The 18,639-nt window shown below is 47.1% G+C and overlaps 1 protein-coding gene across 2 annotated transcripts; it reads left to right on the top strand.

The window, feature by feature from the left end:
* Positions 1–2,094: 2,094 nt before the first annotated feature.
* On the top strand, positions 2,095–18,415 carry ZNF317 (zinc finger protein 317). Of its 2 annotated transcripts, XM_089316344.1 has the most exons (8): positions 2,095–2,300; positions 3,525–3,650; positions 9,842–9,964; positions 10,685–10,824; positions 11,225–11,351; positions 13,591–13,686; positions 14,490–14,572; positions 15,299–18,415. In XM_089316344.1, the coding sequence occupies exons 3-8, from the start codon at positions 9,934–9,936 to the stop codon at positions 16,616–16,618; spliced, it is 1,797 nt and encodes a 598-aa protein (XP_089172470.1). In that variant the 5' UTR covers positions 2,095–2,300; positions 3,525–3,650; positions 9,842–9,933; the 3' UTR covers positions 16,619–18,415. The 2 variants fall into 2 exon arrangements, with proteins under 2 accessions (XP_089172470.1, XP_002722960.3); XM_002722914.6 differs by lacking the exon at positions 3,525–3,650 and having other exon boundaries at positions 2,101–2,300.
* The last annotated feature ends 224 nt before the right edge of the window (positions 18,416–18,639 follow it).

Raw genomic sequence — 18,639 nt, forward strand, 5'->3', positions numbered from 1 at the left:
AGCAAAGGTCACATGGCTTAACAGACAGACCAGGTGGGTGGCTCAGGAAAGAGCCCAGAGCTGAGCGTACAGCCCTTATTCAGTGTGGGCTTACAGGGAATGGGGTCTGCTGTTTCTCCTTCTTCTCCCCTCTCTTCTCCAGGACAGAGGTTTGCTGAATGTGAATTAGGTAAAAATCCTCCCAGAGTTTCACTACGCAGTGCTATCAGACTGGGTAGCTCACCGGGCACCTGGCAGAGCAGCTTTCCCTAGGGAGACCTCCTTGGAGGTAGGCGGAGAAGGTTTTATTGCCCAATGCTCCCAGGCTAGGGAACCAATCTGCTACTGAGCAGAGAGGGTTGTTCTGGGGGCTTTTTGTGGGGCGGGGGGAGACTGGGACCACCTGCAAAGTTACTGGGGTATGGGCAGGACTTTGTAGTATAAACTACTGGGCTGTTTCCAAGGCTGTTATATTCCTTTCTGAAGATTTTGGTTCCCTCTGCACCCCACTCTCTCTGCCCCCTCCCTGCCCTCACACACAAGTAGGCTAATGTCTAATTTCTTACCTAACATTTCCCCCGGCTCAGTGTTCCACTCCCAAATGCCCACAGCCGCCAGGCCTGGGTCAGGGCTGCAGCAGGGGTCAGCAGCTCCATCTGGGTCTCCTAGATGGGTGGCAGGAACCCATTTGCTTGAAGCCATCACCACTGCCTCCTAGAGTCCTCACTTGGTGGCAAGGAGGGGTCAGGAGCTGAACCCCAGAATGAAACCCAAGCACTCTGATGGTGGCATGTGGGTATCTTGACCACTAGGCTAAGTGCCTACTTCTCTTGTTCACTTTTAATGAGGACAATTGGAAGGGGTTATGAAAATCTAGGCGAGAATTTGTTGACTCCCTGGAGAACAGATTTTTATCATGCAATCATGTTTTTAATTAAAATGGTTGTAGAACTGTAGCTCAGGGGCTGGCACTGTGGCATAGCAGGTAAAGCCACAGCCTACAGTGCCAGCATCCCATATGGGCACTGGTTCGAAATCCAGCTGCTCCATTTCCGATCCAGCTCTCTACTATGGCCTGGGGAAGCAGTTGAAGATGGCCCAAGTCCTTGGGCCCCTGCACCTGCATGGGAGACCCAGAGGGAAGCTCCTGGCTCCTGGCTTCAGATCAGTGCAGCTCCAGCTGTTATCGCTAACTGGGGAGAGAACCAGTAGATGGAAGACCTCTCTCCCTCTCTCTCTGCCTCTCTTTTTTCTCTGTGTAACTCTAACTTTAAATAAATAAATAAATCTTAAAAAAAAAAAAAAAAACCTGTGGCTCAAACCACACACTCCTGCTATGTTGACCATGCTTGTTGTGGTTTGACTCTGTGGCTTTGCTATCTTGGGTCCTGGCTAGCCCTGGACAGGCTGCCCATCTAGGTATTAGCTAATTCCAAGAGATAGCAAACTGACCCATGGGCATGCCTGTCACATACAAACCATTCAGTGCACAGCACACACCCTAAACCATCTCTGCTATTGTACTCTCTAGCTGCCCTAAGCACTCTGGGATTAGGGACCAGACACTAAGACAGCCCTCTCTGCCCCAGAGTCTCTTGAAATTGTTCTAACCAGCCAATCTTAAACCTGCCCACCTTGCTTCGTCCACTCCTCCCCCATGGAAACCAGGACGAAGGCTCTGGAATGCAAAGGGAACATTATGTGAAAGTTTCATCAATGCTAAATTTGCTCAAGTTGAAAACTAGGCTGTGGTTTTGTAAGAGAAGATTCTTATTTTTCAGAAGCACACACTGATGGGGTTCAGTGGTAACGGAGCCCCCTGTCCATCAAACAATGGAAAGGAGAATCAGGCTGTCTAACTCCGGGTAGAGGTAGACCTGTGGCTAGAGTTTCGAGTGTATAAATTGTATTTACAGCAGTAAGCTTCACTCCTAACACTGAGTGAATGATGATAGGATGAGAAGAAGGCTGAGGACTGAACAATAAAAGTGGAATCGTGCTGCACCATGTCAATTCCACCTTGGTAAGGCCACTGCGCCCACCAAAGCGTCTAAACTGCATTTCCCAGAATTCTGTCCCGCGCTTCCGGGTTACTGACGGCCAATGAAGTCCCGCGAGATTAAAAGGCGGAAGTGAAGCGGAAGCCATTACCCCCGGAGGCGATTGCTGCTAGACACATGGGCAGATGAGCGGTCCGCGGTGGCTTCCTTCCTCCCGTCGGGGGCCCGCCGCTTCCCCGCGGTTGGATGTTCCGCATGAGCTTTTTCATGCTTGGCACCAGCTTCCGAGGCCTCTGCATCCCGGATTGTACCCCGAGTCGTGTAAGCCCGGCCTGCATCATTTAACCCTTTACCCGCGGCATCCGTGAGGGAGCGCGAGGCCCACTAAGCGGAGAGGAATAACGGGGTTCCGGGCTCGCAGCGCGTGTTTTAGACCCCGCAGTCAGCGCTGTGAAGGCGCCGGCCGAGTGTCCTTGGGCGCGGGCGGCGGGGTCTGGTGGGGGTCGGGGCCGGGGACAGCGAGGGGACACCGCCTCGCTTCTGCCCTGCTGTAGGTTTTGTCTCGTACCCGCGTGAATAGCAGCAAACTGGTCGTCTTTTCGTTCGCATTTGGCTCGAATACCTATATACGTGACCTCAAATGTTTCTTTAGTTGACACTCCTGAAAGTAGCTCTTAGATGTAAGATTCAGGCCCACATCGCCTTTTGAACTTGAGAGTCAGTCAACATCTTGGATCGAGTTTCCATCCGCGTGCACTCCTCAAATGCGGGCAATAGTTGGAGCTCGGCCGGGCCTAAGCCAGGAGCCTGGGACTCCGTGTGGTCTCCCAAGTACTCCGGCCAACCTCTGCTGCTTTCCCAGGCTATAGCAGAGAGCTGGATGGGAGGTGGAGCAGCCGGTACTTGAACCGGTGCCCTTAGGGTATGCCGTCACTACAGGCTGCAGCTTTAACCGCTGCGCTGCAGCCCTGGCCCCAGAGGGATCGTTTTCTGTCATCCTTTTTTTCCCCCATATTGATGTGAGTACATTTGTAATTTAGAGGCTGCAAATAAAGCATTTGAGAAATGTGGTATTTGCTCTCTCAGGAACACCTTGACATAAATTTGAGGGTAGTTTGTGAGGTTCCACCTTCTGGGCTTTTTAAAAATTGTATTGAATCCTTGCAGGTACTTAAAAAAGTTTATGGCAAATGGGAATTAAAAGATAACGTTTCAGAGCCGATGCTTTGGTGCAGCGGGTTAAAGCCCTGGCCTGCAGTGTCAGCATCCCATATGGGCCTCGGTTCAAGTCCTGGCTGCTCCTCTTCTGATCCAGCTCTCTGCTGTGGCCTGGGATAGCAGTAGAGGATGGCCCAAGTCCTTGGGCCCCTGCGCCCACATGGGAGACCCGGAAAAGGCTCCATGCTCCTGGCTTCAGATCAGCACAGCTCTGGCCGCTGTGGCCATCTGGGGAACGAACTAGCAGATGGAAGACCCCCCTCCCCCCGTTAACCTGTCTTTCAAATAAATAAAATAAATCTTTTTTTTTTTTTTTTTTTTTGACAGGCAGAGTGGACAGTGAGAGAGAGAGACAGAGAGAGAAAGGTCTTCCTTTTTGCCGCTGGTTCACCCTCCAATGGCCGCCGCTGCAGCCGGCGCACCGCGCTGATCCTGGCAGGAGCCAGGAGCCAGGTGCTTTTTTTTTCCTGGTCTCCCATGGGGTGCAGGGCCCAAGCACCTGGGCCATCCTCCACTGCACTCCCTGGCCATAGCAGAGAGCTGGCCTGGAAGAGGGGCAACCGGGACAGAATCCGGCGCCCCAACCGGGACTAGAACCCGGTGTGCCGGCGCCGCAAGGTGGAGGATTAGCCTATTGAGCCACGGCGCCGGCATCTTTTTTAAAAAAAGGTAACATTTCCAGGACCAGCTTTGAGGCACAGCTGGTTAAGCCAGCACTGCCCCAGGTACTTTGCTTCCAATTCATCTTCCTGCAAATGAGCCTGGAAGGCAGTGGTGATGGCCAAGTACTTGAGTCTCTGTCACTCAGGTGACAGGATGGAGTTCCTGGCTTTGGCCTTTGCCCAGACCTGGCTGTTGTGACCATTTGGGCAACAAAACAGTGGATAGAGGCTCGCTCTCTGTGTGTCTCTGTCTCTGTCTCTCTCTCTTTCTCCTCCTCTCCTTCCCTCTCTCTTTTTTTAAATACTTGTTTTATTTGAAAGGCAGAGTTACAGAGGAGGAAGGCAGAGAGAGGTCCCATCTTCCATGTGTTCCATGTGCTGGTTCAGTCCAAAATGGCAACAGCCAGGACTGGACCATGCAGAAGCCAGGAGCTGGGAACTCCATCCCGGTCTCCCACATGGGTGCAGGCGCCCAGGCACTTGGGCCATCTTCCACTGCTTTCCCAGGTGCATTAGCAGGAAGCTGGGTCACAAGTGGAGCAGCTGGGACTTGAATTGGCACCTTTTTAAGTTGTCACACTACAATGTTGGCCCCTCTCTGTCTAACTTTCAAATAAATAGATCTTGAAAAGTAAATAAAATAAAAATTAGGTTTCTCTTGATGCAAAGAGTTTTGAAATTCATGGTTTTTTTGTAACCATATTTTCCATGAACTTTTTGAAAACCCTGTGTCTGTGTGAATATTGAGAATATTGTCATGCTAGAGTATTCCCTGAATGGAGTTGTGTCCATTTATTTATGCCTTTGGCCTTTCACTGAAGTTTTATTAGGGCCTCCAAAAAAACATTAATTTTTTAAATTTATTCCTAGGAACTATATTTTTTTTGTTGCTTTGATATTAGTTTTTTTTTTTTTTTCTGACTGCTTTGTTTATTGAATTTGGATTCAGCAAGCTTACTAGAATTGTTTTAATTTTTGTTTCTTTTTTTGGGGGGATGTTTTTCAGGGACAACATCTCTAAGTAAATATGTACACTTTCCTTTTGAATTATACATGTTTTCTCTTTTTGGCAGACTGACCTAAACTGGAGTTTGGATAGCAAACTCTAGGCAATCTTGTTTTCTTTCTGAACTTGAAAGGAATTAACTTTCATGTTTGCTAGATGAAATCGTTAAGATGGTTTTTATTAGATTAAGTAAGCTTTTTATTCCTGGTTTAAGAGTTTTCCCTGTGAATTGCTGTAGGCTTTTAACAAGTGAATGTTTTTTACCCTCTTCTTTCCATATCTGTTTATTGATATTCTTTTTTTTAAAGATTTGATTATTCATTTGAAAGTATTTCAGAGAGGGAGAGACAGAGGAAAAGAGAGATATTCCATCCTCTGGTTCATTCCCCAAATGACCACAAAGGCCAGGGTTTGGGCCAGGCCAAAGCCAGGAGCCAGGGGCTTCTTCTAGGTGTCTCATGTGGATGTCTGGGGTCCAGACACTTTGGCCGTCTTTCACTGCTTTCCCAGGCCATTAGCAGGGAGCTGGATCAGAAGTGGATCAGCTAGTACAGGAACTGGCCACTCACATAGGGTGCTGATGTTGCAGGTGGTGGCTTTGCCTGCTATGCCACAGCACTGGCCTCCCTGATGTATTTCAGATACCTTATGATTCCTGGTCTACAAAGGCCACTGTGTATTGAATGCATGAGGGGAAAATGTGGATTTCTTTGTCTTTTTTTTCTCTAAAGACTTACTTATTTGAAAAGCAGAATGACGGGGTTGCGGGGGAGGGGAAGAAAGAAATCTGTCCATTGGTTTACTCCCCAAAGACAGCAGTGGCTGGACCAAGCCAAAGTCAGGATCCCAGAGTTTCATCTGGATCTCCCACATGTGTGGCAGAGGCCCAAATATCTTCTGTTCCTTTCTCAGGTGCATTATCAAGAAGCTGGATCAGAAGTAGCCAGGGCCGGTGCCACGGCTCACTAGGCTAATCCTCCGCCTGCGGTGCTGGCATCCCGGGTTCTAGTCCTGGTTGGGGTGCCGGATTCTGTCCCAGTTGCTCCTCTTCCAGTCCAGCTCTCTGCTGTGGCCTGGGAGTGCAGTGGAGGATGGCCCAAGTGCTTGGGCCCTGCACCCGCATGGGAGACTAGGAGGAAACACCTGTCTCCGGGCTTCAGATTGGCGCAGTGCACCAGCCACAGCAGCCATTGTGGGGTGAACCAACGGTAAAGGAAGACCTTTCTCTCTGTCTCTCTGTCTCACTGTCTAACTCTGCCTGTCAAAAAAAAAAAAAAAGAAAGAAAGAAAGAAAAAAAAGTAGGCAGGACTGGCACTGGCACTCTGATGTGGGATAGCGCCATTGCAAGTGGCAGCTTGACCTGCACCAGTGCCAGCCCCATGAACAATTTTTATGCATTTTTATCCATGCCTTATCATTAACTTTAGGTTCTGATACATGTTAGCACTCTTAATTTACATAGTTTTCTTACATTTTAGTTCTATATTTTTTTTGAACCTCAGATTATTGCAGTCATTTTTTTTTTTGCTTCTTTGTACCTATATTTTCCACTTTCTTTGGTTCTTGCACATTTTAGTTTGGTTTTTCTTTCTTCCTGAAATACATCTTTTGGAATGTCTGTCATGTGAGTGGAAAGCTGAAAATATTATTGTGTTGTCTTCTTTCTCAGTGGACATGTAGATGGTTATACAGTTTTATATTTAAAATTTTTTTTTTCATCTACTTGAAATGCAGAGCAACAAAGAGAGAGATTTTCCATCTGCTGGTTCATTCACCAGATGCTGGCAGGGCTGAGTGACACAGGTCCAGGAGCTGGAGTTCCATCTGGGTCTCCCATGTGGGTGACAGGAGCCCAAGTGCCTGAGTTAACACCCATTGCCTCCCAGGATGCGTTAGCAGGGAGCTGGATATAAAGCAGAGTGGCTGGGACTCGAACCAGCACCACAGTAGGGGGTGCAGGTGTCTTGAGAGGTGGCTCACTCTACTGTGCCACAGTGCTCATCCCAGTATTTTATATTTTATTCTAAATCCTTGAAGATGTTCCACTGTCTTTTGTCTCCTCCTATTGCTGTTGAGAAATCAACTGTCAGTCTAATGCTCGTTGCTTTTAAATAATGATTCTTTCTTAGACATCTATTTATTTGAAAGAGGGACAGATTTCCCACCCACTGGTTCACTCCAAATGCATGCAACACTGGGGCTGAGCCATACCAAACCCAGGAGCTGGAAACTCAATCCAGGTCTCCCAGATGGGTGGCAAGAGCCCAATACCTGCTGCCTTCCCAGGGTGCTCATTTGCAGGAAGCTGGGATTGGGTGTGGAGCTGGAATTCCAAAACCCAGGCACTCTGTTACAGGATGCAGGTATCCCAAGTGATGTCTTAACTCTTGTGCTACACTCCCACTCTCAAGATTTATTTGAAAGACAGAGTGACAGAGACAAGGAGAGACGGAAAGAGATCTTTCATCTCTGATGCACTTATGCCATCTTCCGCTGCTTTCCTAGGTGCATTAGAAAGGAACTGGATCAGCAGCAGAGCTGCTGGGACTCAAACCAGCACTCAGGTATGGAATGCTGGCATTATTTACAGTGACTTAACCCACTGTGCCACAATACCGGCCCCCAGCAGTGGTTCATAAAGTGTTATCCTAGGACCGGAGATGTGGTGTAACGGGTAAAGCCATCAGTGGCAGTGCCAGCATCCCATATGGGTACCAGTTCCAGTCCTGGCTGCTCCATTTCCAATCCAGCTCCCTGCTAATGTGCCTGGGAAAGCAATGGAAGATGGTCCAAGCACTGGAGCCCCTGCATCCATGTGGGAGACCTGGAAGAAGCTCCTGGCTTCAGATTGGCCCAGCTACAGCTGATGTGGCCATTTGGGGAGTGAGCCAGCAGATGCAAATTTGATCTTTCTTCCTCTCTCTCTCTGCCTCTCTGTAACTCTGCCTTTCAAATAAATAAGTCAGTTTAAAAAAAAGTATCCTGATCAGCATCAGCGTCACTTGTGAAGTTCCACTGAGAGATGCAGATTCTGAACCCCCAAAATTGGAAGCTCTGGGGATGAGGCCTAGCAATGTGAGGTATTTTATCTATTCATCTATCTATCGAAAGGGAGATAGACAGAGAGATCTTCCATTTGCTGGTTCACTCCCCAAATGGCAACAACAGCCGGGGCTGTGCCAGGCTGAAGCCAGGAACCAGGATCCTCTTCTGGGTCTCCCATGTGGGTGCAGAGGTCCAAGGACTTGGGCCATCCTCCTCTGCTTTCCCAGGCCATTGACAGGGAGCTAGATAGGAAGTGGAGCAGCCTGGTCTCTAACTGGTGCCCAAATGGGATGCCTGTGTCACAGGCAGTGGCTTAACCCGCTGCACCACAGTGCTGGCCCCATGAGCTGTTTTTATTAGAAAATTATAGTGTTTGCTGTCAGCTTCAGGTGCCTGTGATGCAGCTTGACGTTTGAGAGCCATTGCTTTAAAGATGGTGTCTTCTTCCTCTGGGTGCTGCTAAGATGTTCTTTCTACCATTGCTCTTCTCTGGTTCAGTGATACTATGTCTAGCATTTCTTTTAATTTCTCTTCAGCTTGTTCAATTTTCCTTCTGAAGTGAAAAAAATCTGTAGTGATTGTATTTTGCAGTAATTGCTTGTGCTCCTTCCCTCTCCTTTTGAACTCAGAAGTGATTCAGTCTTCTTTCCTCTGCCCTACTCCCCCATGACTTTCTTCCTAATCTTATCTCTCTCTCTTTTTTGAGGATTTATTTATCTGAAAGAAAGAGAGAATGTTCCATCCAATGGTTCTCTCTGCAGATACCTGCGACGGCCTGGGCTGGAGCTTTATCTGGGCCTACTGTATGGATGGTAGGGGCCCAAGTACTTGGCTCATGTTCTGCTGCTTTTCCCAGCCTGTTAGGAAGCTAGATTGGAAGTGGAGCAGCCAGGACATGACCCAGTGCTCATGTGGGATGCCAATGTCACAGGAGGCAGCTTTACCTGCTATGCCATGACGCCGGCCCCTTGCAAGCAAAAGTCATATTCTTCCCTTCTAGCCCCTGGGACATTTCATCTAGTTCACTGAAAGCAGAAACATCATGGAGGACATAGAGAAGTTCTGTGTTAGCTTAACAAATCACAGGAAGTGGCACATAGTGCTCTCACATCTCTATGGCTTTGGCTGTGTTTGCTTGACAAATGCTGGGCAAATAGCAGTAAAAGTACCAAGAGTCAATCTGTCTAGTATTTACATCTGTAAATTTTGATTTTCAAGATAGTAAGCTGTAAAATTACTGTATATTATTTCTCAGCGTGTATATTTTAAAATATTTATCATTTATTTGAAAAGTAGAGTAACAGAGAGACAGATCTTCCATCTGCTAGTGCAATCCTCAAGTGGCCACAGCAGCCAGGGCTGTGCTTAAGTCCTTGCTACATATGCTACCCTGTGGAGCTCCTGGCTCCTGATTTGGCTGCTGGTTCACTCCTCAAATGCCTATGACAACTGAGGCTGTGACCGGCTGAAGCCAGGAGTCAGGAACTCAATCAGATCTCTCCCATGTGGGTGACATGGACCCAGCTACCTGCGCAGTCACCTGCTGCAGCTCAGCGTGCATATTAACAGGACACTGGAATCAGCAGCAGAGCAGGAGCTTGGACCAACGTGCTTTGATGAGGGATGTGGGTGCCCCAAGCAGTGTCTGATGCACTAGGCCAAATGCTGGACCCTGGGGCCAGCGTGTTTAAGGGGTGAGCGTTCACAGAGTTGGGCTTGGTGACAAGTCACTTGGGAAGAGTGTAATCTGAATCCTGTGCGAGGCTGAGGCAGATCAGGACCCCAGCCTCACTGCTTAGAGGTCTTACCTGAGACAGAGGTCCAGGATCTGACAGAGGTTGCTGCTCAGAAGAGGAAATGGCATTGTCCTTAGTGAGCAGGAGGCCCAGCTGGCCTCTGACTCCTCCTGGTGCTCTTTCATTCCCTACAGGTGCAGCTTGCAGAGTCCTGTGAGAGCCAGAGCAAAGCCTACTGATTTCCAGGCCCTGCTTGTGTGGGGAGATTGACTGTCACTCTCATAGGATGGCAGCTCTTGGTGTCTCTGCCACAGTTGGTAAGTTCTTGTGTTAACGCATGCTCTCAGAAATTGAGCTTAAGTGACTTGTGCCTTCCACCAAGGTAGAGGGTATACAGCCACGGGAAGGGCTGCAGGAGAGAGCATGAATGAGTGGAAGAGGGGTCACAGAGCTGCAGGGGCCCCTGCTGGCTGTGCCTGGGAGAGAGACGTAGCCTGAGAGCTTTGAGCATGGGCTCAGCTCTGTCTAGGAACTTCAGTTGCCTCAGCGGTCAGTTGGGAATACGTACAGGTTGAGCATCCCTAGTCCAAAACCTGAAAATCCTCCAAAATCCAAAACGGTCTCAGCATTGAGAAAATGCAGTCTGATCTCAGGTAACAGGTCCCAGTCAAAACACAAGTGCACTGAAAGTAGTGTATGAAGGTACTTTGAGCCTATGTAAATAAGTTGCATATTAAATGTAAATTTTTATGTCTAGGCTTGATTCTAATATATCCCATCGCCGTGTGTGTGTGTGTGAGAGAGAGAGAGATTGATTGGGGGTGTACATATTCATAGATCAGTTTATGTGTGTGTGTGTGTAACTGGGGATGTGCATACTCAGATTAGTTCTGTGTGTGTGTGTGTGTGAGAGAGAGAGAGAGAGAGAGAGAGAGAGATGTTTGGGGATGCATGTATTTGTAATGTAGATCAGTTCCTGATTTGTGGGGTTGTGATGCAGGGTAGGCTTTGACTGTCATGACTCCTCTCTTCTCTAGCTGTGTCCACTCAGGATCCTGCCTCTCCCCAGGAGTCAGAAATTCCTTCTCCTTCACAAGACCATTCCTGTCCCCAGAATTTGGACCTGTTTGTTTGCAGTGGTCTGGAGCCTCATACACCACCCAGTGTTGGTTCCCAGGTACAGAAGATCTCAGGGTGCACTTAGGGTAGGGGAGACACTCCCTAAAATCCCTCATTACCACGGGTTGAGATTGTGTACGTTTCCATTTAGGCTGAGGGATGCGTGATCAGGGCCCAGAGAATCCTGGGAGATGGTTGTGGGGTCAGGGAAGCCAGGGGAAATGAAACAGTTGATGTAGCACACGTTTCTCTGGTGCTTACAAAGTGGTAGGAGAAATGAAGCTAAGAGCTGGGCGTGCAGAGATTCTGTCCCTTGTCATAACTGAATGAGTGATGTGAGGCGGGGACAGGGTCTCTCCTAGAGATTGGCTCCTGGAGTGAGTGCTGGGACCCATAGCAGCCACCTGGAAGTCCTGTGTCAGTTCCCTCACAGCCCCTAAATGTGTGTGGTGTTTCAGGAATCCGTGACTTTCCAGGATGTGGCTGTGGACTTCACGGAGAAGGAGTGGCCCTTGCTGGATTCCTCTCAGAGAAAGCTGTACATAGATGTGATGCTGGAGAACTACAGCAACCTCACGTCCCTAGGTGAGTCCGGGTCAGCCCTTCATGTTCACACCCAGGAACTAAATCTCCCTTTTACATTGACACAAATGTGTACATGTTTGTGGGGTACCGAGATAACTTGATATATGAATGAGGATACTTTAAAAAGTTCCTGGAAAGTTAGATTAGACGTCTTATTTTGATGCGAAAAATTGAAAGCTATAAATTTTTTTCCCAAATACAGTTTTTCCTTGGCATTCCTCGTTCTGCCTAGCTTGCCCCCTTCCTCCTGGGCTCTGTTAAAGATACTGGATTCCATCCATAATTTTTGAAGCTTCTTTCTAATATCAGAGTCACCTGAGCTAGATATCTATAGTCATGGGCATGTTCTAACACTGTCTCTGTGACTTTGGTCAGTGTCTGTGTGAACTGTGTCATTCCAGGTAAGATCAAACAACTTATACAAATTATTTATAAATTTTTGAGGTCATCAGTGAAGCTTCTCATCTCCTTTTTAGTTTGGTTTGAAAAGGGGACTTCTATTTACTGTGCCCACGGAAAAACAGTTGTAAAATCATATTATAATTTAAGGTCACACTTTCTGACCATGATTCTTGGTCCTCTGATTTATATTGTAGCCAGACAGTGCTACTGAAAAAGATTAGTCACCCCTTCTTTAAGGTCTGGGGATCAAACTGTACAGTTTTTTTTTTTTATAATATGTGTTTTCATGAACTTTCTTAAATACTATGGTATGCAACATGGCATGTAATGATTAAATCTGAGTGATAACATTTTCCTCTCAAACATTGGTGTGTGGTTTGTATTAGGATCTTCATTCAAACTCCTCTCCTGATTCTGTACAGACTGTACTCACCCTGCTATGCTGTAGGACACTAGATGTCGGTGCCTCTATCCAGTCTCCCTCTGTGCCGCTTCTTTCCCTCCTCAGGCATTAGTGACCACTGCTGGAACTCTGCACTTCTGTGAGATCATCTCTAACTTCAATTTATCTGTGAGAGAGAGAAAAAAAAATGAGAGCTTCCTTCTGTTGGCACATTCCCCAGTTGCCCACAATGACTAGGACAGGGCCAGGCTAAAATCTGGATCTGAGAACCCAATCCAGGTCTCCCACATGGGTATCAGGGACATGGTAACTAGAGCCATACCTGCCTCCCAGCATGCACATCAGCAGGCAGCTGATGTCAGGAATACAACTGGGACTCAAACCTAGGCCCTTTGCCATGGGATGTGGGCATCCCAGCTGCTGGAGCAAGTGCCTACCCTTCCGAGATCAACATTTTAGCTTTCACAGATGAGTGAGAATGTCTGGTGTTTGTCTTTGTGCTTTTCTTATTCCACTGAACATAATGTCCTCCAGTTTCATTCATGTTCTTGGCAATCGACAGGACTTTTTTCTTTTCTATGGCTGAATAATGTTCTAACATGCATGGATACCAAGTTTTATTTATCCGTCCATCAGTGGACAGATACCTCAGTTGCATGAGTCAGGTAATCAGATGTTTGTGTTGAAGTACTTGCTGTGACCCAGGAAGTAGGAGGGGTTCAGAACACAGCTGCACACAGGCAGACCACCCTCAGGGCATCTTGTGTGCATGTTAAGACCTGACTGTCAAATCCACCTTTGGAGGTTCTCCAGTATCTGTCAAGCTTGGCTATAGAGGCATAGATTTCTTCTTCTTCTTTTTTTATATATTTATATACTTGTGAAATATATTTTTATATATTTATATATTTGAAAGGTGGAGTAACAGAGAGGGAGAGACATAGAGAGAGATCGTCAATTTGCAACAACCAGGGCTGGGCCAGGCTGAAGGCAAGAGCCTGGAACTCCATTCAGGTCTCCATGTGGGTGGCAGGAGTGCATGTATTTGCGCTGTCTGCTGCCTTTACAGGTGCATTAGCAGGGAGCTGTATCAGAAACAGAGCAGCTGGGACTCTCAACTAGGTCTCTGATGTAGGATGCTGGCATTACAAGGGGTGGTTCAACCTGCTGCACCACAGTGCCAGCCCCTTAGGCATAGCTTTCTGAGAAGAAACACCATTCTTTCGGAGGACAAAAAGCATAGGTATGTGTGCCTTTGTTTTTTATGAGACTTTGGCTGTGTTCCTTAGGAATTTGGCACTGTCCGTTGGCTGTTTCTGAGTCAGACTTGTCCTTTCTTCAGAGTACAGAAGACCAGGCTGTTGACGCTGGTCTGATGGAAGGGGCTGTCCTTCACCCAGTCCTTCCTAAGTATGTATCTTTCCCCTTGTCTAGGATATCAGGTTGGCAAACCCAGCCTCATCTCACACTTGGAACAAGAAGAGGAGCCAAGGACGGAGCAGAGGGGAATTCATCAAGACACTTGTCCAGGTGAGTGAGCACCAACAAACAGAAATGCTTTTGCTCATCACCTCTATTGGGTGATTGGGGTGGAGGGAGTGTGGTAGTCTGTTTCCTGTTGCTGTAACAAAATACTTGAGGCTGGATAATGTATGAAGGAAAGAGGTTTGGAGCCAGCGCTGTGGTATAGTGGGTAAAGTTGCCGCCTGCAGTGCCAACATCTCATATGGTGCTGAGTCCCAGCTGCTCCACTTCCAATCCAGCTCTCTGCTATGGCCTGGGAAAGCAGTAGAAGATGGCCCAAGTGCTTGGGCCCCTACACCCATGTAGGGGTCCTGGAAGAAGCTACTGGCTTTGTTTTGGCTTGGCTCCAGCCGTTGCAGCCATTTAGGGAGTGAGCCATCAGATGGAAGATTCTCTCTCTCTCTCAAACTCTCTCTCAATCTCTCAAACCATAGTAGGGAGGTATATTAGGAAATGTCAACCCAGGGAAGTTGGAAAATACTGTGTGTTTTTATTGTCCATTTATTCACTAGTCCTTTGGTTTCTATGCCCCCTTCATCTTTGAATGTAACATTTCTATGTGAACTGCTTGTTCCATTTTTTCACATTTTACCTTCCTGATCATTCTTTTCTGCCATTATCAGTGTCAATCTCATTTCTCATCTAGGCAAATTTCTTAACGATAGTTTTGATCATCTGTGTGTTCTTCCCTTTTGCATCACCTTTCCTTGTATACAGTTAGTATTTGCAATGAAATATGCCCCTTTTGGCCACCGCCATCTTACCATTTTCTTTTTCTGGCACACCAATACTTTTCCAATTTTTTTCAGATTGGGAGACTCCATCTAAAACCAAGTGGTCAGTTCTTATGGAAAATATTTTTGGGAAGCAGACATCCAGCAGTGTAACAATGGTAAGATTTCCTTAGGATAATTCCAGGTTCTTCAATATTAGAGGAAACTGGAGCAGCCTGAATTGAGAAAATAGTTCAAGAACCAGGCAAGTAGCATTCCCCGAGAAGATTTGGTATCTGCAGTGGATTGGTCCCATGGCTCCCAAGTCTCTTAAGACACAGTATTTGCATATAACCCAGGTACTTGAAGTCATGTCTAGATGATTCTAGAGCCCATCTATTTTGTCATCTCCAGGTAATTTACTTAATCAAATAGAAATGCCATGTAAATAGTGGTTAACCCAGATTGTCTAAGAAATAATGACATGCGAAAGGACTGCATGTTTTTAGTGCAGTGCAGTTTTTACTTCTGCTATCTTTAATCTGCATTTGGTTGAATTCTTTGATCCATACTTGCAGTTCCTGTGGGCCCACCGTGTTATCAGCTGGGGGAACTCCTGAACCAAGCTTCCGACTTCCTCACGTGTGTGGATGTTTCTGTCGCTGTCTCAGATATTGAGCGTTGGGGCTCAATTCCGTACTTTGTAAAAGCAGCACACATGGGGCCTCACAGCATAGTGTTGACCTGTTCCCTCATAGATCTCAAATGGGGCAGGAGTGGGGCTTTTGCACTGCAAATTATTACATCTGCAGTCTTTTGTTTTTATCAGTTTATATAGGGTTCATTTGTAGGATTGTCCTAAATGTCGGACTTGCCCTCTTCATCACTCATCTCTTAACCAACAGGAAAGAACTCCTCCTGGGGAGAAATCCACGGAATATGCTCACTTGTTTGACGTTTTAAGCCTGGACACTCCTCTTACTCAGCAGATGGGAAGGCCTGCTGGCAAGAGGCCCTATCACCGGCGTGATTATGGGGCAGGATTCAGGAACAGGCCACACGTAACCCAACACGTGAGCGTGTATGACGGGAGAAAAATGCATGAATGTCATCAGTGCCAAAAAGCCTTCACCACAAGCGCCTCCCTCACGCGGCACAGGCGGATACACACCGGGGAGAAGCCCTACGAATGCAGTGACTGCGGGAAGGCCTTCAACGACCCCTCGGCGCTGAGGAGTCACGCGCGAACTCACCTCAAAGAGAAGCCCTTCGACTGCGGCCAGTGTGGAAATGCATTCCGGACCCTGTCTGCTCTGAAGATCCACATGAGAGTGCACACTGGCGAGAGACCTTACAAGTGTGATCAGTGCGGGAAGGCCTACGGCAGGAGCTGCCACCTCATCGCACACAAGAGGACGCACACCGGAGAGAGGCCCTACGAGTGCCACGACTGTGGGAAAGCTTTCCAGCACCCCTCCCATCTGAAGGAGCACGTCAGGAACCACACAGGGGAGAAGCCCTACGAGTGCACGCAGTGTGGCAAAGCCTTCCGCTGGAAGTCTAACTTCAATTTGCACAAGAAGAACCACACAGTGGAGAAAACCTATGAGTGCAAAGAGTGTGGGAAGTCCTTCGGCGACCTCGTGTCACGCAGAAAGCACATGCGAATTCACATCGTCAAGAAGCCCATCGAGTGCCGGCAGTGTGGGAAGGCCTTCAGGAACCAGTCCATCCTGAAGACACACATGAACTCTCACACTGGAGAGAAGCCCTATGGCTGTGACCTCTGCGGGAAAGCCTTCAGCGCCAGCTCGAACCTCACCGCACACAGGAAAATCCACACTCAAGAGAGGCGCTACGAGTGCGCTGCCTGTGGCAAGGTCTTTGGCGATTATCTGTCCCGGCGGAGGCACATGAGCATCCATCTGGTGAAGAAGCGTGTTGAGTGCCGGCAGTGTGGGAAGGCCTTCAGAAACCAGTCCACCCTGAAGACACACATGCGGAGTCACACAGGAGAGAAGCCCTATGAGTGTGACCACTGTGGCAAGGCCTTCAGCATTGGCTCCAACCTGAACGTGCACAGGAGGATACACACCGGGGAGAAGCCCTACGAATGCCTGGCCTGTGGCAAGGCCTTCAGCGACCACTCCTCCCTGAGGAGTCACGTGAAGACTCACAGAGGAGAGAAGCTCTTTGTGTCCTCGATATGGAAGAGGCTACAGTGAATGGGAACACGAGCACACCTGGCCCGAGGAAGCCAAGATGCCCTGGTGAGCGCTTGTCTTACTGAGCACAAGGGAGTTCACGCAACCTGGGGAGAGATCCAGTTTGTGTGATGCCTGTGGAAAGACTTGCGCCGTCTCTCGGCACTTGGGAGATTTGTGAGCGCAGACTGGGTGGAGAGCATGTGTGTGTCTGTGCTGTGGCGACAACTTCCATGTACAGTCAGCTCTTACTCTTAAGAGAAGTTAAGGAGAGGAACCATTTCTCATGTTCTGGGTAGAAGAGTGATGAGTACAGGAGGAAGAATCTCTGAATGGAATGATCGGGAGACCTTTCCTAGTGTCACACTGTATTTACACTGAAAAAAAAAAATCCAAGAATATGAGAAAATCTATAACAAGTCACCAAACAATGTCCAGCTGTATTTTATGGCGGCTTACAAACTAAGAGTGGTTATTTCATTTTGAAAGAGGAAAAATATGTGACAGAAACCTTATGCAGTCCATCAAACCTGAAGTTCTTGCTCCCTGGCCCTTTATAGGAAAACTGCCAAACGTGATCTATAGCAGTGGTTCTCAGTTGGGGATGATTTTGCTGCACAGGGGACATTTGGGAATGCCTGGAGACATTTTGGTTGTCAGAGCTGTGGAGAAGTGCGGCAGCTGGCGCAGAGTGGGAAGACAGCTAGAATGCACAGGCTTCACACGCAACAAACAGCTGTGTGCTCCAAAGAGTCAGTATTGCTGAGGTTGAGAACAATCTCAATTATTCGTCAATCATTGCCTATGGTAATCCCTTGATATTTATGAATCTTATGAGCATTCGCACCAGGAGAAGTTTTAACATTTTAAAAATATTATCAATGCAGTTATTTTAAGAAACATGTGAAGACTTAACACTGCTAATATCCCCCATGTGGAAATGGTTGCATACACAGTCCCATCACTTGTGTGTGCAGATGAAAAGTCTCAATGGGAGAAAGAGCCCAGTGGGATTTGCCAGTGAGTATGGGATTGGACTTAATCAGTCTTTGATCAGACTCTGGCTCGTTAATTTTTAGTCCTTATTTTTAAGGTTATGCTTCTCTAACCCTTTAATGTCATCACAAAAAGTTTGTAAATAGGATTTTTACTATAACTTCATTCTCAATGTCTTATTTTCCTTTTGAATAATCTATTCAACCAATGACATATTTAGAATTGTGCTGTATACCATGCAACATTTGGGTATTTTTTAGTACCTATTTGTTACTGGTATCTTAATTCAAATACATTGTGATCAGAGCATGATTTCTTTATCACATGGATCCTTTGGTATGTTTGTGGCCTGCTGTCAAAAAAAGGAGTGGCATATACTTCAGGTTGCTTCCCTACTATGCACTCTTATCTTCCATATTAAGAAAATTCAGGTGCTGTCAGATGAGTGCTGTTTTAAATTTTCTCAAAAGATTTTCACACTAGTCCATACTATTGGTACTAGGCCATAACACTGGCCATTGACAAACAAGCAGATGGCACTGTGTGAGCTTCTGAGAAAGTTCTCAAAATGGGGCCATTCTTACCTGGGTTTTTCTCTGTGTTTTAATCTTTGCTCTTCCCTCAACTTCTAAGCTTGTAAGGAGATCCAACACATAGTGTGTCTTGTGACCAGGAGGATGAAAGCCACGTTCTGAGGGGGGCACTGCAGAAAAGTCGTGGTGATCCTGGCCTCCCCTGTGGCTCCAGTGTCTGCACTAGCCTTGGATTGGTTACTTCCAGACTGTATTCCTTGAGAAAAAATAAAACTGATGATTGGTTTAAGCTGCTGTGGCTATTTTATTGTCTTTCTATTTACTTTATTGATTGGGGAAGAATTCTCAGTTGGATGCTCTATGGGACCTATACATTCAAACCAGTGGGGAATTCTTATAACTGCTATCTAAATGGATATAACATGTATATTTTTAGTTGTTGACATTTTTTTTTCTTTCTTTAAACCAAGCTTTTAAAATTCTTTTAAAGTCTGTATTGTTCCTAAATATTTC

This window comes from Oryctolagus cuniculus, chromosome 16, assembly GCF_051225735.1.
Source record: "Oryctolagus cuniculus isolate XC-2025 breed Fujian yellow rabbit chromosome 16, ASM5122573v1, whole genome shotgun sequence".
NCBI classification, from domain to species: Eukaryota; Metazoa; Chordata; class Mammalia; order Lagomorpha; family Leporidae; genus Oryctolagus; species Oryctolagus cuniculus.